Genomic DNA, 24,822 nt, shown 5'->3' on the forward strand with positions numbered 1-24,822 from the left:
ATAAATTTAAGATTGTTCAGTGGAACAAGTTAGACAGACAAATTAAAGACATTTCATTAAAGAACTTTTTTAAAAATTGAATCAAGGCCTGGTTACTAGCGAGGGTAGCTGAATAGGTAGCTCATTTTTATTCATTTAAGAAAAATGTGTTTGTTATGTAATTGATTATCACACACTCTGTGAGTGTCTTGTTCTGTCCTGGTGTTATGTGTTGAGGACCACAATGGAAATAAGTCCTGGACTTTATTGTGTTTTTATCCTCGATTGTATCTGATGTGATGTGCAAAATTCAGCCTTACAAATCCCTGTCCAAGATGTCTATTCAGCAACGATTATATGTGCATAACATTAGGAAATGGCATTGCATGACTGCAGTCATCACTGAACATATTTGAACATTTAAAAGGTGTCTTTAGACTCACAGTCAGTAGTTCCTCACTCTGCTTCAGTGTCTGCTTGAGCTCGCTAAACTGGAACTGCAAAATGCTGTGGGCATGTTTCTCCCGCTCCAGTTCCTGGACACAGATGTGGAATTAGAATGGAATACTCACTTCATAGATGAAGCATCCTATATCCTACATAGGGTTTTTCAAGTCAACAATACTAGTAACAATAACATGTAGCAAAAGAAAAGTTATGGCCTTAAGGGACCCAAAGGACATGCCAATAATTATTATCCCTCTTTCCACAAGTGTGGATGTGTCCCATTGATCAAATCCTGTATGGTTAGACACTAGGAGATTATGTGAAGAAGATAATGACCAACAGAACATGGTCTACCCCCTAAATAGGTCTTAATCTCCTGCCTCACCTTGGCCTTTTCATCGTACTCTCGGCGTGTCTCAAACAACAGCTCTTCCAGCTCCATGAGCGAGTCCTTCTGAATGTCCACCTGGTACATCAGGTTGCATTTGTCATTGTCCAGCTGGGCATTGGACACCATGGCTTTACGATACTTCTCCTCCATCTCTGTGAGAGTGTCCTGCAGACAGGGTTATGGTCAAATTCAGAACTTACAGCCTCCATAACACACACACACACACACACACACACACACACACACACACACACACATTCACAAAACCCACCAATATACTGTATAATAACATGTATATAAAAACATGTGTAACAAACCTGCATACACACATGTGAATGCATAGACTGTCCCAAAGAATGTTTCATGTATTTGTGTGTTTCGATCTGTACAAAGTCTGTATCATTCTTCTGTAACATTATGATAAACATCATAATCCATGCTAAATTCTGTATCAAAACCCTTTCATGGACAACATGAAATGACCATGGGAGGGGTAGAGAGTACAGTGATGAATGGCATGGATGAGTGGACTGAACCAAAGACCAGACTTCCAGAAACAGGATGCAAATGAAAAGGACCAGGCACCATTTTTATGGCGGATTTCTATCTCAGTCCAAGAAGGGGAAACATGCCACTGAGTTTCATAACAGACATGCATCAAAGAGAGGCTGAAGGTAAGCAAGCTACTCCAGATAGACTACATCTGGGATTCATTCAGTGCTTAATTTCTACTCATGATTAGACACTGAAGTCCACATAATAGTGTGTCATAAAAACGAAAACGCATCCATGAATAAAGTTCACTTGCAATCTAACTCCTAATTCTAGACTTCAAAGGCTTGGATATGATTATGGAAGCTGTCTTAGTCCATTTCAATCTGCAGCCACATTAGTCACAGTCTTAAGATGGATTCGTCAGTTCTGTGCCTATCTAAGGAATAGGTAGACTATTTTCTGACGTCTGCATTCCACATACTCAACACTCTACTCTGGTGACGCCAGAATTTCCAGCCAATATGGACACCACTCAGCTTATTCCTCTCATCAAAATAACCCTAATACACTCCATAAAAAAAACAAGATGCGATGTGCAATGTGAGCCACCAGGTCTTTACTAGTTCGTCCACGTTTGGCTTTGAGTTTTCTGGGTACCTTGAGTTCTTTGAGGCTCTGCATGTACTTGGCCTCCACATCTTGGATTTGATCCTTAAGTTCGTGAATCTCCTGGGGTGCAGCAGAGCATGGAAGAGTGCAGAATGAGAGAGAGAGAGAGAGAGAGAGAGAGAGATGAGGATGGGCAGGGTGATGTGTCATGCGGCTCAGGCATTAGTGCTGAGAGAGATTGCATGGGAAGAGAGGGTGGTGAGAGACCTGCTGTGCGGAGCAAACAGAAGGAAAAATGTGTGCCACACTGAGGTATGCCTGAAGCTAAACTTTGCACTTAAAACTTTTCAACAATTATAAATAATTAACATTATGTATGGTATCTGGATATTTCCATGACATTTATGAAAAAAAGTAATAATATAACAATATATTGTTAACTTTCCATGTTAAGCATACTTCTATCTCTTTATTTACTTTTTGGATCACTTTGATGGAAAACCTGTTTGACAGTGTTTAACGCATCATCAAAAGGCCTTTTGTGCAGTGTATAAAACATCCTCAAAAGGTCTTTTGTGCAGTGTATAAAACATCCTCAAAAGGCCTATCCTGTGTGCTACCACAACCACAACCTACCATATGTGCAACGGCTACATTGTTCACAGTAGTGAGCTGTGTGTTTTTCAGTGTGAGTGGGAAACAGCAGATGATAAGGGTTCACAGGAAATGACAAAGCTAAGACGGGGGAAACATGATGAAATGGTAACACTTTAGCAGAAGGTGCACATGTTAGGCATTAAGAATAGACATGAAACACGAGATTGGTGGCAGGAACTAACTATTTTCTTGGAGGGGGGGGTGGTCAAAACTACCTTGATCTCTCGTATGGAGGTCTCTGTGTCAGCAGTGATGGACGTGTCACCGCTGCCTCTCCGAGAAGAAGTCCCGCCCAGCGATGCGAGAGTGGCTGAGGAGATGGTGGAAGCTCTAGACCCCTGAGGATACACCATACTGATCAGTTGAAGTACACACTGGGTGCCTGTACTTATAGCACATCAGTGTGATTGCTTAGTATTGATTGACACAGGCTGTGTGAAACAAGCTTAAATATTCAACCCTATTACAAATAATATTTAAAACATTTCTACCTTCTCCAAATAGTCTCTGTCTAACCGATCATCCACCTGTAGACAAAGAGGAAACAGGAAGTCAGCTTGCTATTTTGATTATTTGAAACGGGGAGATCATACGCGATGTCCAGGACAAAGCCACTTGAGCTCTTAGAAGCAGCACTCAGTTGCCATGACAAACATTACATCATTGAGTCTGACCCGGCCGTTGTGAGGATGTTTAAGGAGTGGACATCCTCAGGCAACTCCCTCAATGTCCAGAGAATTGATGTCATTAATCAAACAATACATACACATCCAAAACAAACGATTTCTAACGAGAACTAACTTACTGAAATGAAAATAAATAAATAAATAAATAAAATTAGTACTTTATTGTAGGATTAGTTCTAAACATGTGTCTACAATGGTAGTAACCCATTCTCATGAGTAGCACACTTGCATAGTCACGTTAGAGCAGTTAAGTTAATAACTTGGATCTAGCTTGTGGATGCATGACATAGTAAGCACCATAATCCTGGGGTTTGCAGTTTCATTGACATACTCCTACAATGCAGCAGACCCGCAGACCATCAGGCCAGCAATTCGGCTGAATTCTGAAATATAAAACAGCCATTGCCATTGAAGCATCTACAGAACAAAAACAAGCCATTGAAGTTATCCTGGATCCATGTCATCATGCGGTCTCATCACAGTCAGCTTCCAATAAGAGCCTTCTCTCAAACACACACACACACACACAAGGATCCGGCTCGCATCGACCATGCGGTCACTCCCGAGTCTCACCCTCCCACTCACGTCCGACAGGTCGGGGATGGTCACGTGGTCCAGGTCCCTCGGCAGGCTGCTAGTGTTGGCCGCACTGCGCAGGAAGCTGGCCACTGAGCCGCCGCAGTCCTCCTGAGAGCCAGCAGGGGGCAACATTACCACACCACACAACCACACTCACAGCGCCAGAGTCCAACCCATCCATGGGCCAGTGCACACTGGAGCAGCCCCAGAAAGGGCTCATTCAGCAAAGCCCTCAGTAGCAGCAACTCAACACAAGCACTCAGAGTATCCCTCTACTGGCCAGGACTGGATCAGGTAACGCGCTGACAGACCACTCTAACCCACATTCATTTAAAACTTGAGTTAACACCGAAAGGTGTCATTGACGAGAACAATTCTCTCAAATACACAAGCATGCATTAGCACCTGCCCAGTGACACTGACACACACACACACACACACACACACACACACACACACACACACAGGTCTGAGACTACAAACTCTGAGCAAACAGGTTTATTATATAAACCTGTTTGAATCTAAGTTGTTAAGTGGTGGTGGGGGTGGCACAGGCTCTGGGGGAGAGAGAGAGGTGGGGGAGGCAGACAGATGGAGCTCACCACTGGGCTGGCACAGGCTGAGCTGGCCCTGGAAGACGTCCTGGAGCTGGAGCCCAAGAAACCACTGTATTCGGATGGCTGGAGAATACAAACATATACGCACGCAAGCACGCATGCACACGCACACACACATACACACAATCACACACACACACACACACACACACACACACACACAAGCACATACACACACACACACACACGACTTTGTTAAAGAAGATAAACAGTGGGCCTCTCTCAAACTGCCAGGACGATCACAGACAACCAGATGTAAATATCTGGTCCCAAAATATCTGGTCCCACACCAGCAGAGACAGACAAACCACAAACCACTCTTCGATCAAGAGCTAAACTCGCACCACGGCCCACAACACACTAACACAGTCCAGGCCCTACAACATGGACACAGGCTGATGCAAAACTCTCCATGAGCAAACTCATGCTCTGGTGACACACTCATATTACACACCACAACAGCCAATGCAAATGACGCAAACCAGATCTGATAACACAAACAGGCATCGAGCTGGATGCCTCAACAGGTTTGGGGGCATACGTATATCTATACAGACAGGCCTACATGCATGCACAATGTCTGTAAGTTTGACAACCTGTATTAAGAGTCAGCATAACAGAGAGTTCAGAACCAGGGGTTAAGGGAATTAGTAGTATGAAATCAATCTGTCTCAATCATCAATTACATGAGTACCAGTCACAAGTGAGTGCAGAGTGAGAGGAGTGTCATTTCAACCCTGGCACGTCACAGGGCACACTTGCAATACCACACTGCAACTCGATGCCACCATGCCAAGTAGGGGGAGGGATGCTTACTACGCGGGCGGCGGAGCCGGTGTATCGGCGGGAGCTGGCGCTGCTGTAAATGCTGTCCTCATACAGAGAGCCCTGGAGGCAGGAGAGACCACTGAGAAACACACGTATACACACACACACACACAGACAGATTCTACACCTCTCCTTCTCTTCACCTCCCTTTTTCTTCCTCATGCACTCTCCCTCTTATCTCTCTCACTTTGTCTGTCACACACACACACATACACACACACACACACATACATACACTTACCTCAGCTGTGGTGACACACATGTGACTGTTCTCAAATGACAACTTTCCATGCCCCCAATCAATTAAGAGGCCCAGTTTTTAAGGCACAGTAACATGAAGACCAAATGCTTAAAGGTGATGTCTGATAATCATACTGTATGTGCAATTAATATACAAAGCTGGGCATGCTCCTTTGGCTTGCCTTGGCAGGAGTGATGACACTTTTTGCCCTAAACAACTAATGCAAGACCAGTTAAGAGGACCAATGTAGCCTGTTCATGTGGTTCAAGTAAGCACTACGTGGGTAAAGCACCAAGTGTAGCTAAGGGCTAAAAGACACCAAAACAGTAGCAAGCATGGGCATTCCGCTGTGCATTCTGATTTATGTGGCGTGTCTTTGTGAGCTGTGAGTGTCTCAGAGACAACAGGAGGTTGTGGTCGGCAGGTTATACCGAAAGGTGAAAGTGAGGCCTTCAGTGAGGTGACAGACACAGACAGACTGTGGGTGAGGTCAAAGGGCAGGGGTCAGAGGGCAAACTGAAGAGGGCTCCACTAACCCTGCGCTTCCTCACATAGTTGGTGGTGTCATGTAACAGTGATAACTACAGGAGAACGAGACACAGTAAGCTCATAAGAATCTCTCTTTAGGAGTTGAGGAGTCTTATGAGTGTCAACAAAACATGACAAACGTGGTTATCCTTGAGGAATTAAACAATGGCTTGACTAGTCAAACTTACATACACTTAGAGAAGACGAAAGAAGTTATAGTTAAGCAAAGGCAACTGAAATCAACTGCATACACGATTAACAACTAAAGACTGATATGGGCAATAACAACAGAGCAGAAACATAGCAACAGAGCATATTGTCTCCTTTAACGTTCAATTACAACCAACAGGATCTCTGTTCTGGCTAACAGGAAAGAGGCAAAGACCAGGAACAGACCTGGTGTCCATTGTAGCTGGAGGTCTGCAGCCTAGAGGAAGGAAGGCTACTGTTGCCGTATAGGTCAGAGGAGCGATAAGATCCCTAAAGCAAGCCAATACATTAAGAGTTTAGACACAGATCTAGACAGACAGAAAGACAATACAGAATGACATTCACAGACATAGATTAGTGTGTGCTGTCATAGTCTATGTTAATGTGGTATAGTCTGTGTTAATCTGGATTTGAATCACCAATTTAACGTGTTGTCCATCTGAGAGACAAGGGCAAATCTAAGACTCAGCAACACAGCACAAACAACATGATCACTCTGAGCATGGCACTCAGTTAGCAAATTAGAGAAAAACATGCAGATGTTAATCCTCATTGTCTGCCATATATTATGGATTACAAGTAAGGGAACAATGGCACATCTACAGGTAGCCATCCCCATTACTGATTACAGACCAGAGGAGAGAGGAGCAGGCACTGATTACAGACCAGAGGAGAGAGGAGCAGGCACTGATTACAGACCAGAGGAGAGAGGAGCAGGCACTGATTACAGACCAGAGGAGAGAGGAGAGAGGAGAGAGGAGCAGGCACTGGTTAGACCAGAGGAGAGAGGAGAGAGGAGCAGGCACTGGTTATACCAGAGGAGAGAGGAGCAGGCACTGGTTATACCAGAGGAGAGAGGAGCAGGCACTGGTTAGACCAGAGGAGAGAGGAGAGAGGAGCAGGCACTGGTTAGACCAGAGGAGAGAGGAGAGAGGAGCAGGCACTGGTTATACCAGAGGAGAGAGGAGCAGGCACTGGTTAGACCAGAGGAGAGAGGAGAGAGGAGCAGGCACTGGTTAGACCAGAGGAGAGAGGAGAGAGGAGCAGGCACTGGTTATACCAGAGGAGAGAGGAGCAGGCACTGGTTATACCAGAGGAGAGAGGAGCAGGCACTGATTACAGACCAGAGGAGAGAGGAGAGAGGAGCAGGCACTGATTACAGACCAGAGGAGAGAGGAGCAGGCACTGGTTATACCAGAGGAGAGAGGAGCAGGCACTGATTACAGACCAGAGGAGAGAGGAGCAGGCACTGATTACAGACCAGAGGAGAGAGGAGAGAGGAGCAGGCACTGATTACAGACCAGAGGAGAGAGGAGCAGGCACTGGTTATACCAGAGGAGAGAGGAGCAGGCACTGATTACAGACCAGAGGAGAGAGGAGCAGGCACTGATTACAGACCAGAGGAGAGAGGAGCAGGCATTGATTACAGACCAGAGGAGAGAGGAGAGAGGAGCAGGCACTGATTACAGACCAGAGGAGAGAGGAGCAGGCACTGGTTATACCAGAGGAGAGAGGAGCAGGCACTGATTACAGACCAGAGGAGAGAGGAGAGAGGAGAGAGGAGCAGGCACTGGTTAGACCAGAGGAGAGAGGAGAGAGGAGCAGGCACTGATTACAGACCAGAGGAGAGAGGAGCAGGCACTGATTACAGACCAGAGGAGAGAGGAACAGGCACTGATTACAGACCAGAGGAGAGAGGAGCAGGCACTGGTTATACCAGAGGAGAGAGGAGAGAGGAGAGAGGAGCACACACTGGTTATACCAGAGGAGAAAGGAGCAGGCGGCGGGAAAAGCAGAACCCACCGGCTGCAGGTCCAGTTTGGAGGAGCGAGTGTGTCGGCTCTCATCACTGAGCTTGGAGCTCTGACGGGACCGGACCGGAGAGTGAGGGGAGAGAGCGGTAGGAATCAACAACACACCACATCCCGACACAACCACTGCACGCACACACACACACCCATACATACACACCCAACGCTGAGCCTCTGGGAGGCCACAGAGGTATCCACTCATATGAGCATCTATGCCCACTTGTGATTTAACCTCTCAAATAAAAACATCAGTGCCAAGAGGACACTCACACAGAAGCATGCAGATGAGAAACTGACCACACACACATTAGTTTGCTCTTACTGAGCATCACACGCATGACCAGGACTACTGACCCAGCCGGACACCGTACTGCAATCGTCATCACAACCATTGCTCTGTGGGAGGGAGAAAAGTACGCGGATGAGACGGGGTTGCCACGGTGCTTTAGGGGAGTTGAGGGAAAACAAGGCTGAATTCAACTTTGTTATCTACATACAGCTTTTGAATGTTTCTTCTTCTTTTTCTTGGACTTCTTGTGTGAATGTGAAGTAGAGCCCTGACATTTAGGGAAATCAATAGGGGAAATATGTTCAGAACTGGACAAGAAAATGACAAACGACATTAAGATACAATCAATGGTGCTAAAAAGGAAATTGTTTAATGATAGTGGCACATCACTATATGACTAAAATACAAGTCTGGCATCTGACTACCTAGTAGCAACACAAGTCTTGCTCTAAACTTTTCTTTCTACCTAGTAAAACAATTCAGATTATGAGAAATGATCAGAAAAGTTTCATTGGACTGTATTGCATTGGCTATTGTGTTTGTTGTTATTGAACACAACACACAATTTAGAAGGATAAAATGACTTTAAATGGTCATGGGATACATTTATCTTGATAAAATCTGGCACTCTTGATCAGCTTGTCCTTTAAATCGTTGAGCTGACATAATGGTTTTTATCTGTTGACAGCTGTTATTATTCCTTACATCAGAATACGAAAGTTCACTGGTCAGGTCATTGTTTTCTCTGGTCAGAGTTTGCCTCAGAACTTCACAATGTCCCACTACCTTCCCCACAATTACTGCTACCCTTATTTGTGCATCAAAAACAGTGAGTCTTGGAGAAAATCACTGGAGGGTAACATCATTGGTAGATTTACAGATAGAGTGCTTCATTTGTCCCCAAAGGGAAAGTTCAGTGCCATTGCTAAGTCTGCTGTCTGAGTTAGTGCCACAGACACGAACCACATCACACTGTTATCACGGTAGTCGTGGTGAGTGTTTTTACCCGTTCGCTCCCGAGTCCTCCATATGCCCCGACAGCATCCAAATCTGACTGCACACAGGGAAAGGGGTGTCACCACAGGAGCTGTGCACCAGCTCCTCAAAACGACCAACCAACCAACCAGCCAGCCAGCTATATCTCACATAAGGAGTCCTTAGACTCAATCCATTGTCAACTATGGACACTACCAAGACTTCGACACAAATATATACGCAAGTCCACGGTCATGTCCATACTACATTTTAACTGCCAACCTTCAGGTGAATTAATGTTTCTCCAAAGTGCCATCTTATTTGTATCTCCGATTGTGTAATAGAAGAGAACTGACCAATGGCAAAGGCAAGTCAAAAGCATCTGACAGAGAGATGGTGTACTGCGGTCAGATTGAGTACAGCCTCTGCGGCTTGATTAAATGAAGACCAAAGAGGTGAAACTTACCCGTACGCTCCCTCGGCTACTAACGGACATCCGCTCCTCATCATCAGAGTTCTGGAGACAGAAAAGAGGAGAGAGTTTGGGCATGATTAATAGTGAACTAATAGTGAACAGTCACTACAGAGTGAACAAGCCACATACTGTAGTCAATCATGTAAGAGCTCATCTACCTTTCCATACTATGCATAATTGCATGTAACAGTTACTTTCCTGCAAATGTTTTCACTGCACTACTACAGTTGCTAAATGGTTGGGAACATGATCATCAGCACTCAAAATATCAGCTTGTTCTACTCTAGTGATTTGGGGAATCCATCAAAAACATTAGTGCATATTGCAAATGGGATTGAGGCAGCTGGCCCTAAAAACTAATTGAAGCAGAGTAATCACATCAACAATCTAACCACCAAAATAGATTGCACAGGATAAAGCAAACAGATTTTCAGTGGAGGGGGAACATGGAAGACCAAAAAAATGGATGAAGAGCAAAAAAAATGTATTGATGGATAAGATGGCGGGGGATACAGACCGAGGCATGCCTCCGCGTGTGGCGAGAGTACCTCTCACTGTCCTCCTACACCGATGAAGGGAGGAGAGAAACAGAGAGGTGGAGAAAGAGAGGAAACAGGTGAGGAATGGGAGTGAATGGAGGTGGAGAAGGAAGAAGTACACTTGGGCATCCAGCACACACACACACACACACACACACACACACACACACACACACACACATACACACACATGCTCCAACAGAGAGGGTTGCCACCAGGAATCCTCTCAGAGGGACAGACAACATATATCACAACTTCATCATACACTAGTATTACGTCATGCCAATGATTAAACCATGACTTTGAATCACTTATAGCTGTGATTTATAAGCCCGGAATCACAACAGTGGGGGCTCGTAAAATATGTACCAGTGAGTATTTATCCATCAACTGCTACGGCACTCACACTGATGTTAGTCACCCAGCATGCAGAACACAAGGGTAGACATCTCATTGACCAATGACAGCAGTGAATGCGTCTGACTACATTCCAGAATGAGCTTATTGACCAATGACAGCAGTGAATGCGTCTGATTACATTCCAGAATGAGCTTATTGTACCTCATGGTACAGTCAGTATTTGTCAATGTCACCGAGTGCCCATAACAAAATGTGTGGTGAGTGTGCAGGGCAGTGACAGAGCTGTGATTACATCTGGAGACCCATTCACTTTTCCGAGGAAACAATCCAGCTTTGATGCTGCTGACGCAAGTCCAGAAAGCATGAAGGCCTTCAGGCTCGTTTCCTTGGAACGTTTACTTGGAAGTCTATGCACACACCAAAACAAAGCACCGCTCCAAACCTAAACTAACTAAATATAGATGACGCACAAAGATGCATGCACATGCAGAAACAAAACACATGCATCATGGCATGCTTTCAGCAACAACAAAAAAACAACAACAAAATAATCGTTTTGATGCTCTACATGTGAACAATGTGAGTGTCAATGGCGTATGGGTAAGGGATATATCAGGAGCGTTTGGCACTACTTTCACATTAAACACAGGGAGCTGGTGCAGGTCTACAGTACCATCCACTGCTCAATGTCACCCCATTTGTTGTCCAATCCGTAGTACTTCTGAAGGAGACAGGGAAGGAGGAGAGAAGACTACAGACTCAGGAAAAGTCAGCCAGGAAACAAACAGGTGACAGAACAAGAGAGGCCTCAAAGGAAATATGTGGCAAGCTGAGAATGAGATGAAATGACAGGTGCCTAGGCACTTAAGCAGCACTTCATATCATAATCACCATCCTTCTTATAGTCATACAATAGACACGCAGCAAAAGATTCAACCAAATGTTTGTTTTCTCAGACAAAGAAAGGCTAATGTAATATGGAATGCTACACAGGTGTCTATGATCAGGAAGGCACAGGGTTGGGAATGTCCATGTGATATATAGTGGGGAGACGAGAGGAAGGGGGCCTACCTTCTGGACCTGATAGATCTACAGCACAGCATCAGGAGAGCAGCAGGGAAGCAGCAGAGTGGCCAGGGGAAACACAGACACAGACACAGACACAGACACAGACACAGAGACAGGAGAAGAAAAACAGGAATGCAGAGAGAGTAGTGATGAATGAAGGGAAACATTAATGAGCACTCATAGTTCAGGGGCAAATAGAGGACAGAAAATGACAAAACAGAAGAAAAGGAAGGGAGGGACACTTCTGCTTTCTGGGGAGGAAGGGGCGTGTTACTGCACAGCCATTCTGTCGGAAACTGAGGCACGGACATATTCGAGATCACAGTGCAGCACATGTGACCTGGTTGCCAGGACACCAGGATACTTTCCACATCTGGCAGAGGTTTTCAGTCACCTGACCTCGGTAACCCTCGTCGCCTGAGGTGGGCCGGGCAGACCCCTCCCCTCCCCTACCGTGACAGCTGCCTGTCAGTTTGCCTCTTTCCGGAAACTTCTAGAGGTTTCTAACGGGCTGCGGAGCATCAGGGGAGCAGCTGCTTACTCAGGGAGCACTTCCTCCTGAGTCACGCTAGCCGCATTTTACATGCAGTGCCTTTGCAACCAGTCCACAGCCCTGACTGCACTGACAAATTACTTAGAGTGAAACCACTCACCCAAAACAGTAATCCGTTAGAGAGGAAATAATTAAAAACATGCAATGCAGTGACCATGCTGCAACAAACCTGCAGTGACCTGCTTTTTCAAATCTCACTCAAACGCCCAGAACACAACCACGCCAAAGCCAAACCTGTCTGCACATTCCACTTGTATATCAACCACTGATACTAATACACACACATACACACAGCTGCATTATGTGTAAGGACGCTAGCCCATCTTTGCATTAACCCCTTCAATAAGCTTCTTTCTGCAATACAGTAGGAGACTACAGACATAACCATATTAGTGAGGATGATCATTATATTGAGACAGAAAAAATAATTAATCCATTAATCCAAAACGGAGGAATACAATTCCACTCACCATGCACAGTCAGAGGAATTCTTCCAGGGAATTGAATTAAAGTGCTGATCCTATCATCTTCTTTCATCTGAGAGCTTACCTTGACCACACGTTATTAACTCCTCTCACTGGGGCTGTGCCCAGGCTCGCTAACCCTGTTGGCAACTCCTATGATTAGCCACACACACAAACTGGTGGCACTATGGTCTTTTAAACGGGCACCATCAAGAGGCACTAAGCTCGTCCATTTAAGATGGCTGACCATTAACAGTTAGCCAGACAGTATGTGGACACCTGAAAGCATAAAGGCTTTACGTCCATGTAGAGTCCAGTCACACCAAAACTTCCTCTCCTGCTAAAATGTCTACCATGTACTGCCTGCTGAACAACTAACTGTCTGCCACTGTCTGTCCATTTAAAATATACTCTCCCTTGCCCTCTCATGAAAAAAAGAGGCTTGACCACAGCTATGCACAACTGCCCTGATGTACACTGACTTGCTCTGCCTCTGCCTTCTGTAAGGCACACAGCCTGCGCGGTGTGGGTGGTCAGGTGATCTGTGGTCAGGAGGTGATCTGCGCGGTGTGGATGGTCAGGAGTCCTCTGGCTGTCCTCCCCATTCATTCATGCCCTCCTATTGCTTACAGTGCCACCCACCCACCTCATGCCCTCCTATTGCTTACAGTGCCACCCACCCACCTCTGCCACCCCATCATCCATCCTCACCCCTCCCCCCGACTCCCAACCTTCTACTGTGCCGCCATATACCATCATCCGCCACTGACTGCCCTTCTGCTGGGCCGCAGAGGCCTTGGCACAACCTTGGCGCTCCAGACACTCTCGCCCTCCACAGCACATTCTTTGGCTCTCCATCAAACCCCAGCGCCCAAAAACGGTCACGCTTTTCTCAGAGTCAGCCATTCTAAACAGGCCGGATTTAGAATTGGACTTGCCATCATTTCTCCCCTTGAGTTCTGTAGCCGTTAGGGTTTGGGAAATATGGTCTGACCACATGCTTTACCACTTCAGACTTACTAAAAAAGCATCGTAATGTGCACTGCTGTGCTATCAGGAGATACGTTGCCATCAAGGAATAGTAGCCATCAAAGTTAAGGGAACTTAATGGCTTACAATAAACACAACTGCTCAGACCACAACTCCTGACTGACCTAAATTGAATGATTACAATGAGCTAAGTTCCAATAAAGCCATTCAATCCAATTGTTTTCTTGAAAATCAAGTTGACCGACAACACAGCGGATCACTGTAACAAGTGTAACAAGTGTAAAACTTTTCAACAACTTCCCAGTTTAAAAACAATTGAAATTCCCTTGACCTCTTCAAGACTAGAGTCAAAAACACCAGGCAACTGCTCAGTTGGAACTGTACCAAGTCCTCGTCACAACAGGCAGGTCACTTCTGGTTACCGCCTGCTGAGAAGCTATACATGACATGACCCTGGTCACTGTGTGAATCTCCTCCGGATGAATTAACCAGACAGTCTGACTGGGCTGCCTTTGACACGCTACCTTCCTGCCTCCGTACACTAATGGCAACGTATGGCTGCTTAAGCACCCCCCTCCTGGCTCTGCTCTACCCACCTTCCTCAACAGAGGGGTGCGTGGGCGATCGCTCAGCGCCGCCCGCGTCCCTCGCCCCGCCAAGCGCCTGCCAGCCGTCCTGCCGAGCTTGCGTTGCCCTCCCTCCCCCGCCACCTCCGTGCCATGCGCGGCAGCGGCGGCGTCGCGGGCCTCAGGAGCTGCCTGCCGGGTGCCGGGGGCCAAAGTGAGGATCCGAACGCTGACCGACGTCACCGACTCGCACGGAGAAACGAATTGCGCTCGGCGAGACCCCACCTGTGAAGATGGGTCTCAGTTGAAGAGGTCCTAGGATAGGCCGAGCAAGGGTGGGTCTTAGGGTAAAGTCAAGCCAAACGCCATGGGGTCTTTGTCCGACAGGTGGAACGTCAACAGAAGGTTTGTCGAGGGTTTTCGAGTGAGCCGAGCGAAAACACGCCGTGGGGCAGTGCAAAGAGCACAGCCTGCTAATCTGCTTTAGGACTTGGCAGGAGGTTTAAAGCTGCGCGCGCACACACACAAAACACATACACACACACACACACACACCCACACAGACACACATACACACACAGACACACATACACACACAGACACAGACACACACACACACACACACACACACACACAGTGACACACACACACAGTATGCACCCAAACACTGCCATACACCTCCTGATCACACTGGGCTTAACCCTCAGTGATGGATAATCCCTGCAGTGTGACCACGTATATGTGTGTGTACGTGTGTTTGTGACGAGGTGTGTGTGTGCATCAGGATTGCATAAGGGTGATTGCCCATATGCATATGCTTGCCAGTAAACATAGACATGTCCATCCCCAGCCAATGGGCTTTCAGAGAGAGAGAGGCTATGCAGTTCCAGCATACTCAAGAGGGTTTAGACTAGAGGGACATGTTGAGGGAATAGAGAGAGGGAGAGAGAGAGGCTATGCAGTTCCAGCATACTCAAGAGGGTTTAGACTAGAGGGAGATGTTGAGGGAACGGGTGAGGACTTCACTAGTGTGGTATTTGAAGGGGCTGAGTTTAAAAGGGTAGAAATAATCCTCCCTCGGAGTCCATCCACCTGTGACCACAAGTGACCTCTTCTGCTCCTGGCAACAGCTGCCACAGGCCGGACGGTGCTGACTCACAAATGGCCGACGACATGTTCCTCCACTCACTGTGTGTTCGTGCTAATACAAAATACATTCAGTGGGACTCATGGAGTTTCTGCTGGCAAGGATATTAACATGGTTTCATGTAAATGTTGTAATTCTTGAGAAATAACAGGGTACTATTTTAATGAAAACAGGAGTATAAAGTGGCAGTGTAGGAATTTGGCCTGCTAAAATGCTATGGAATTTGGCTACTAGCGATCTACTAGCTTCCCTGAGCATCCCTCTTCTAACCATCAGCCTGTGCCTGCACATCATACCTTCCCTAACTGCAGTAGCTCCACACATTCCTCATGTTGTTTATGTTACAAAGGGAGTCTACCACTGCTCTGGTGCCGTCTCATTAGTCACTAAAGCTTCAAGGCTTCAATATGCTACTCCACATTACATCACATCACACACCACAGCCCACTGAAAGTGCTGCTTGGATGAAAGAGATGGAGACTGGGCAAGTACACACTTGGCCTCACACACACACACACACACACACACACACACACACACACACACACGCACACGCACACGCACACGCACACGCACACGCACACGCACACACGCGCACGCGCACACACACACACACACACACACACACACACACACACACACACACACGCACACACACGCACGCGCAGGTTCACCATGTTCACCAAAGGGCAGGAGACAGGTGTGGCTACTGAAACACACCTCTCTGCAACTTCTCTCATCCCAGTCATACCTTCCAAGGAAAGCATGACTAAACCCTCCATTAAAAAGGATTCAGACTCTCCTCTAAACTAGAGCCACTGCAACACTGAGAGATTCTTTATCCATTAACCCGCTCCTACCAGAGGGAGGCCATAAAGCGTCACTTTAAAGAGGCCCCCAACTGAGGCCCTATGAAGGGACATCTCCAGCTGGCTTCCCAGTGGCCAGCTGTCTCTCTGCAATCAGACAGCAGCACATACACAAACAGGGCACCAGCAGCGACCGGCAGACCTCACACCCAGCATGTCCAGCCCTGCGATGACCCCGTCGTAGAGCCAGCAGCAGGCAGGCCATCACTCCGTGCAGTGGGAGGACCACACTGGGAGGGGAACAACTCAGTTTAGGTAACAACGAGATAATTACTGTAATTGTGCTGCATGTGAGTGTTGGCTTAAACGGTTGTGCTGACAGAATTATGGCGACGGTGGGACGTTCAAAGGCTTAAAGGTCTTAAAATCAAAAGAAAAGGAAAGATAAAAGATAACTACAGAGTGGCATGCAAACACCCCAGTTGTTGTTGTCTCAACTGAAAAGAGAGAGAGAGGGGGAGGGGGCTGTCCCGTACAGGCTAGGAGTTCTCTCTTTTTTTGGTGAGCTAAATCTTCGAACATCCTGCAGGAAGAGTGTCGATATCCCCTAAGGCCAGAGGAAGAGATAAATTACACTGCTCTCTGACATCAGTCAGAAGTGAATGGACTTGATTTTTGCAGATGATCCCTAAAATCCCATAAAAAAAAATCACCTACTCCTCATAAAACTGTCGAGCACTACTAAATAGAACAAATCTGTGAACAATTGTGTAACCTCTCTCTCTCTTTTGTGTTCCTAGCTGACTGTACTGGGATGAGAACATGTCATTTAATTGACTATTCAAACTAGACTATAATCAATTCCACTATATGAGGGTTAAGGGCAGCTGTGTATACACAGTGGGCCAAAAGGCCATTGTTAACCATGTCCTGTCAACACTTTGACCGCTTTGGCACCAGACGAGGGGAGGTCACGGAGCCTGAAACAGCACATTCAACAGGAAAATGATCCATTCTTCATTTAGAGGTACCAACCCTCCAACTACAAAAGTATCATGTAATCGAAAGCACTACAAGGTTATTTAAGGAGATGGTCCCATGGCGTGCATTTTGTGTGGTCTTGTGGATCCAGCATGTGTGTGTGTGTGTGTGTGTGTGTGTGTGTGTGATACTCACCTCTTTCTGTTGCCTCTCCAGCTCCTTCATGCGGATCTCTCTGGCTTCTGCCCGCGCTGCCCTCTTGGCTGCCAACCTGGCCTCCGCCTGGAGAGACAGAGAGAGAGACAGAGAGAGAGAGAGAGAGAGAGAGACAGAGAGAGAGAGAGAGAGAGAGAGAGAGAGAGAGAGAGACAGAGAGAGAGAGAGACAGAAAGAGAGAGAGAGGGTAGTGAGAGAGACAGAGAGAGAGAGAGAGAGAGAGACAGAGAGAGAGAAAGACAGAAAGAGAGAGAGGGTAGTGAGAGAGACAGAGAGAGAGAGAGAGAGAGAAAGAGAGAGAGAGAGACAGAGAGAGAGAGAGACAGAGAGAGAGAGAGAAAAAGAGAGAGAGAGAGAAAAAAGAGAGAGAGGGACAGAGAGAGAGAGAGAGAGAGAGACAGAGAGAGAGAGAGAGAAAGAAAGAGGGTAGTGAGAGAGAAGGGAAAGTGAAAAGTGAGAAAGGTAGAAGAACAGATGAAAGGATTGGCAGACAAAAACAGATAAATTGAGTCGGTTGGTTATAAGGCATTTCAGACATGCTGAGATGATTAAATAGAATTTGTTAGCAATGCTCTAAAAGCTCACAATTTTGGCATGGGATAGCAGTGATTATAGGCCCAGCAACACCCTAACATCTGGACATGTTAGTGAATAATCCACCAAAAGCAAATCACTTTTCACTTGTGTTTAAAATTAAGTCAAAATGGTCAAATAGATCTATTTTCACTATGGAAATTACATAGAAGCAATTCAGTGCACCTCAAATAGAACTATGCAACCTGGCAACATGCAAACCATATGACATCTGTACTCTTCATTATGCAAATCAAGCCTCATCCGTTATAGGAGCTCAACTAGTATGACTAGTGTGTGTGTATGTGTGTGTGCGTGTACGCGCGTGTGTGCGTGTACGCGCGTGCATGCGTGTGTGTGTGTGTGTGCGTGTGTGGTCTAAACATGCTCAGTGATCTAGAGGTATAACTACTTAACCACATGTTTGTATGTGTTGCTGTCTGGGTCCACACCGTGTTTACATGCTAATGCTAACCAACGCACAGGGATATGTTTACAAGAGTATTGGTTTTACTTGAGTGATAGATACAGTAGAGTGTGTGCATGTGTGTGTGTGTGTGTGTGTGTGTGTGTATTAGTCAGTGCATGTGTGTATGTGTGTATGTGTGTGTGTGTGTGTTTGTCTGTGTGTGTGTGTATTAGTCAGTGTGTCTGTGCATGTGAGTGTGTGTGTCTATGTGTGTGTGTGTGTGTGTATATTAGTCAGTGTGTGTGTATTAGTCAGTGTGTGTGTGCATGTGAGTGTGCGATGGCAAGCATGTGTCTCTGAGTGTATGAGCATTTGATTTAGCTCCTGACAAGTAGGAGCAGCTCCTTTTAAGGAAAAGGCTCTGTCTGTGCTCAAGTGAGTGTGTGTGTGTGTGTGTGTGTGTGTGTGTGAGTGAGTGGGTGAGTGAGAGCACTTCCTTCCTGTTACTGACGGCAGCAGAATGTGGAGGGGGGCCAAGTGGCCTTGAGGCGGGGACAACAGTGCTCTCGTCCAATCAATGAAGGGGAACCAGCATGACCCTACCCACCCCCTAACCACCAGTTTCTTCACAACCTCATGCCAGAGTGGGACACTAAAAGTGCACATTTGTATGCCCAAACAGATATGACTTATTCTATTACACTCATATACCTCTATATCTATTATCTGCTTTAATGCTTTCTGGAGGTCAAAGAAGTCTTTTCCAATCAACCAGCTGATGAAAGAATCTCTAAACATTTAGAGTTTTATCTGTTGCCCAAACATTTCCTGTGCTGAGTTTTCAGTCTTTCGACTACCCACCCTTTCACCCCTGACATCACCACCTCCCAGAATGCACTTCTCCACCACAGCGTAAAATGTCAGCCTCTCAGAGACCTGCCTTTCCTGGCGAGGCTTCTTACGGGCTTTCCCAAGGAAGCAGCTGCCTGGCTCTAGATAGATCACACTTGTGAGAGGTCCATGATGCTAAACTCACATCAGACGCAAACACTCTCCAGGTCCGTGCAGCAAACTGCCTGGCCGGTCACAAAGGAGCTTTCTCCCTCCCTAATGGCATTATGCATGCTGGGGAGTGTCTCTCAGCTAATCAAGCAAACAAGCCACCACATGCATTTAATCAAAGCACTATGACCACTTTGGTATTCAGGCATTTAACCAAAGCACTATGACCACTTTGGTATTCAGGACGTCCCGTACTGTCAGGGGAAAACTTGTTCTATTTTTTTAGAATGTACAGAGGGCAATTCTAAATGTATATACAATGTCACTTTGTAAATTATGTATGAGGCAACACTGTCAATTTCATGTGTATACCCATAGTCTCTTAAAAGTGAATGGGTGTTGTTGGGATGGGTGTGGATGTTCGTCGACATGAGTCTACAGTAAATTCCTGTGTATAAGGAATGACTTTACACATGAATTGCGTAAAAAACGTAGTGTTTTATGCAAACAAATAAAAACGTACCACACCCATCACCCGCGTATTAACTGCAGTTAATTACTTTACTTTATGTCACAAAATACTATAAATTAGAATCAATTTCATCCAAAAGAATAACAAAGAAACTAAACACATTCCCATGTATTGTCGTAATACATTCCCACATATAGTCCACCCCTGTGTATTGACCTCATAGCTGAGGAAATTGAGCCAAATCAATGCATAATCTTGGTTAATGGGCACAAAGTCGCGGCATGTGAATATACTGACTCTAAACCCTGTGTTGTAACAGTGGTGTGCCCAATGTGATGTGGACAGTTCAGTCAAGTTTCATGGTCTGGGAGTCAGTGGTCAGAGTCCACAGGATATAGCCAGTCAGTGGGCCAGGAAGTGATGACATCCTGAGCAGTGTCTGTCCTCACCAGAGCCTCCGTCAGCAAGGAGGAGTGGACGCCACACCAGAGCCACTAGAGAGCACCGTTTCCCACGCAGACTAGGGGCATGGGAGAGCTCAACCTTCTGGGACGCAAGGACAACGGTCAGCCTGTTTGTTCAGTTCACAGGATAAGGTCATGCATAAATTAGGGTGTCTTCACAATATGCAAGATCAAGTAGACTAAAGTCAAGTAGTCTAAGATTGGGAAATGTATTGCATATATTACTATACTGATATTCTAAGGAGGTTCCGTCAGAAGGTTGTAGTCTACAACAAATTCAGCACTAGATGCCATGAGACTTAATGACTTAGTTAGGGGACTTACAATATATTTCTCTGTCATGTTGTCATGAGAGCCATCTTGTGATGCTGATGCCCTTGGGCCAAAAGCCATGGTGTAATATATTTAAAAATGAAGGAGAAGAGCCAAAGAAAGCAACAAAGTAACCAAGTGTGTTTTCCGCTTTTGATTTGTTTGCTTTTAATAAATCGATACAAAGTTCTGTACAATGTCCAACTGCCACTTTGTTGTCTGAAATGAGACCTTTGTATTGCAGTTCCGTCTTCACAATATCCCCACTCAAACCACAGGGAGCAAACAACTCCAGGCAACGCTATAGCTTCACACACAGACACAGACACAGAGACACACACACACACACACACAGACACACACACACACACACGTCCCTGGATGAGGAGCCCTGATCCTGGTCTGAGGCAGCACTGTGTTGTGGGAGGTCTCTGTAGTCCAGACAGACACACATGAGACCCTCCAGGTCAAACATAGCACACTCAACAACCGGCAGCCTCTGTACAGCGTCTGTTGCCATGGAGCATGACAAAACACAGGAAATGCATAAAATATCTGAACATGTCATAGCAAAAAAAAAAACAGTACAATATAATCTGATGTTTATATGAATGTTGGTTGGTATGCTGCTGGTATGCTGGTTTGACTCACTATGTGACAAGTATAGAAAAACCCAACACCCTAAGTATGTAAGAAAACGGTCAGTAATATTGAAACCAATGTAACTGCCTGAACACACACACTCAATAAGTTGAGCTCATGTTGGGTGCTTCTAGAGAAGTGAGAACAAGGGCCTGTTACAGTAGCTCATTTGCACTCTTTAGCCTCTCAGACAGTTGACTCATTCACAAGTCTGCCTCACACACCCTTTCCTGTGCTGCTCACGGTCAAAGACCACATCCCCACTTCAGCACACTATCTATACACCACATACCCCCATCTAGCAGAGCTGCATATCTGCAGTTAAGCTATCAGAGCACAAGACTGTATCTCTCTGGAGACCAGCACACCTGCGGAAACACACACACAGTGAGAAACTTGCGCTCACACACACACACACACACACACACACACACACACACACACACACATGCTACCTTCCTGCAGCTCTCAAAATAGAGCATGATGTCAGTCTCATTCAGCATGTGGAAGCCGGGGTCGTCCACGTTCCCACACATCCCTGAGGCCGATGCACCTTCCTGGGGCTCGCACCCTCCCAGAGACTAACGGGGCCGGGGATAGAGGGATGTTCACACCCCTCCTCTCTCTCTCTCTCTCTCTCTCTCTCTATCCTCTCCTCTCCCCTCCTCTCTCTCTCTCTTATCACCATCCTCTCCTCTCCCCTCCTTTCTTCTCTTCTCCTTCAAAGCTATTTTTACTGACCTACATGGACCGGAGTTCTATCAATATCCAGAAAATGCTCTAATTCAGCGTTCAGAGTTCTGCTCTGTTCTGTTCTGTTCTGTGACTGGTGCTGCCGGGCCCTAGAGGGCTGGTTCAGTTCCCCTGCAGTGAGCGCACAGCCTCGGATATGCAAAGTGAGCCTGTAATGCGGAGTCCTTCTTCAGAGGACGTGACAGTGGGGGAGAGACGACCACGTCTGTCTGGGTCGGACACAACAGAGTAGACCACTGTCACTGTGCCTTGGGGCTGGCGAGCATGATGACACAGCTTGCATCAGACACAGCAGATCTAGCACACACAGGCTGCCTTCTCTCAACCCAACATGAGATTGCCTTAATAACAGACTGTTCACTGTTGCTCTACCAGCAGCATGGCATTTGATTAATCAGGAATCTTTTCAGGAAACATTCCCCCCGCCCAAAATGGCACCCTGATGTGGAACGGTCAGCAGCACGCATATGCCAGTCCTGTGACTAATAGGAAGGACAAGAAATGCTAACTGCTACTGGACAACAGTAGGCCTATAAATGCATAATGTTTACTGGACTCTATACATAGCCTAGCCTTCCAAACAGTTTGTCCCCATTTGCATTGTAGCCATTGTAGCCTAACCCTATCAGATATGGCAGACCACTGGAGAGGACAAGAAAAGAGTAAACAACACACTGAGCCACACTGTACAATTTCAAAGACTAAATTCTAACACTGATACATGTTTTCAGGGAACAATCACCAGACAGTATCTCTAGATCTATCCCTGTATGAAGGAGCCTGGAGCAGAAGTGTAACATTCCTGAAAACAGTTCCATTCCATCCCATGGGTGCCATGGGTTCCCTCCGAGCAAAGGGGCATGCATGTCTGTCTGCATCCTGTCTTTCAAAGAGTTAGCCATCTGCTGACAGCCACGAGAGGGTTTCAGTCCACTATCATGGCCACGGCTGACAAATGGCACAGAGTGAAATGCCAAGTCACCCAGCACTCCCAGTCTGTCCCACACACCCTGGGCAAGCCAGGCAGGCAGGCAGGCAGGCAGGCAGGCAGGCTCAGCAGCGGCTCTAATCTTAGGGCACGCAGGCGGGACAATGGGAGGATGCTGGGAGAATTCCCCCGTACTGTATGGCACTGGAGCGCCACTAAACATTTTCACAGCCATGAATGCGCAGGGTGGGGGGAAACACAGTCTCTCACACACACAAACAATCACCCGCATACACACACACACACACACACACACAATTCCAGGAGGACCCATTTCCATGGCGACTCTTGATTGCCGCCTCACTTCCCAACCCTCTCCAATCAGGGAGCCAATTGTTCCAGCTCCTTTTCAGGCTTTCAGCGACACCAACAACAACACACACACACATTTGAAAAGAGAATTGATGATGTGAACTTTAAAAATGTCTCTGCCCCACCCTATGTGACAGACATAGAAACACTCTGTGCCCGAGGAAAAAGTCTCGAAAAAACTTTCGTTATGTCAGGCTGCCATGTCAAGTAAACACAAACCCCTCAGTATATTAGCCTAGAAGTGGTCGATTTATACCCAAAAAAAGAGCTTCTTGTTTCCGAAGCCCTGTTTTTCCCCCCATGTCCAAAATTAGAACAGTGTTAAGGACATGGCCAGATAACTGAGCCAGACTGGAAAAGTTAGGCAGGACGAAAAGAATGCAGCAGGCACAGCACCCAGCTGCACACCGCACCCTTCAAAACCAACGGTATACCACTATGGACTAATCACAAGAAGCAGAGAAGTTATGACAGTAATGACCTGAGGCTCAGTTTTCAGCAAAGCCATCGTTCTGTGAAGAGGACGGTGACTTTACACAATCCATGCTTACCATTCCCAGATGACATAAAAAAGTGACATGCCTTCGAGTCATCTCCATTGTTTAGCCATATAACCACATAACCTGGGGCTCAACCACAAGTATGGTTCCATGAAAGAAGGCACATTGATGGAGGGGAAAAGAAAGACATGGGGATTTTGTGTCGTTACTCTGTGACCGGAGATGCCACAAACGTACAGCTCGTCAGAGGAGAGGGAAAGTCACAGGCCGCCTGAGGGGGTGGGGGAGGGCCTGGTAAGAGCATCATTGTGAAATGAAGCGTTGGGGTTTGTGAAAGAGGAGAGGATGAGCTGTTTGGCGCAACAACTGGGCTTGTCTGTGAGGTCGGGTCGCATCTCGCAGGCATGGGTATGTGAGCTCAAAAAAATCTCTGAGCACAACACATAGCATTCACTCACTGACTCACTCACTCAGCCAGCGAGGCCTTGTTTAGTGGACTGACTTCAGGAAGTTGCTCAAGTGTGGTGAGAAGAGAGGGATAAAGAACAGGGGATTGCTCAGAGGTGGGGATGTGAGATGGGCAGGGCAACATTGGGTTTCCTCTTTTGCTTGTTTCCTTCCCAACTGTGGTCTTACTACTGATGCATCATGGGTCTCAAAAGGCTTGGATTTCCCATGCAAGACAGTGAAGTTTCAGCGGCATGATTACAAATGACATGCTTTTAAAACATGTCTGCCGAGAAACAACTGTAAATAGCATGAATATGATAACAAAAACAACCTATTTCAATAACTTAAACATAGAACACACATTATAATTCCCAAAACTTCAAAGCGGCCATATATAACTTGCCACATTCTGAATATTGCTCCATGTAACATGCA

General features: G+C 46.4%; 1 protein-coding gene across 20 annotated transcripts in view; it reads right to left on the minus strand.

The window, feature by feature from the left end:
- Positions 1–24,822, minus strand: part of lrrfip1a (leucine rich repeat (in FLII) interacting protein 1a) — a 49,994-nt gene that overhangs the window by 18,831 nt on the left and 6,341 nt on the right. For 6 of the 20 annotated variants that reach the window (XM_042073247.1, XM_042073254.1, XM_042073242.1 and 3 more), the window contains exons 2-20: positions 17,490–17,576; positions 11,788–11,805; positions 11,390–11,437; positions 10,335–10,379; positions 9,809–9,859; positions 9,374–9,421; positions 8,576–8,635; positions 8,433–8,474; positions 8,071–8,130; positions 6,454–6,537; positions 6,066–6,110; positions 5,277–5,348; positions 4,446–4,523; positions 3,838–3,951; positions 3,070–3,105; positions 2,794–2,916; positions 1,970–2,041; positions 812–982; positions 423–515 (exon numbers count right to left, since the gene is read on the minus strand). In XM_042073247.1, coding sequence (XP_041929181.1) covers positions 423–515; positions 812–982; positions 1,970–2,041; positions 2,794–2,916; positions 3,070–3,105; positions 3,838–3,951; positions 4,446–4,523; positions 5,277–5,348; positions 6,066–6,110; positions 6,454–6,537; positions 8,071–8,130; positions 8,433–8,474; positions 8,576–8,635; positions 9,374–9,421; positions 9,809–9,859; positions 10,335–10,379; positions 11,390–11,437; positions 11,788–11,805; positions 17,490–17,576 — 1,347 coding nt within the window. The remainder of the gene's footprint in view (positions 1–422; positions 516–811; positions 983–1,969; positions 2,042–2,793; positions 2,917–3,069; positions 3,106–3,837; positions 3,952–4,445; positions 4,524–5,276; positions 5,349–6,065; positions 6,111–6,453; positions 6,538–8,070; positions 8,131–8,432; positions 8,475–8,575; positions 8,636–9,373; positions 9,422–9,808; positions 9,860–10,334; positions 10,380–11,389; positions 11,438–11,787; positions 11,806–17,489; positions 17,577–24,822) is intronic. The other 14 variants (XM_042073148.1, XM_042073186.1, XM_042073133.1 and 11 more) reach the window with 13 other exon arrangements.

This window comes from Alosa sapidissima, chromosome 2 (assembly GCF_018492685.1).
Source record: "Alosa sapidissima isolate fAloSap1 chromosome 2, fAloSap1.pri, whole genome shotgun sequence".
Taxonomy (NCBI): Eukaryota; Metazoa; Chordata; class Actinopteri; order Clupeiformes; family Clupeidae; genus Alosa; species Alosa sapidissima.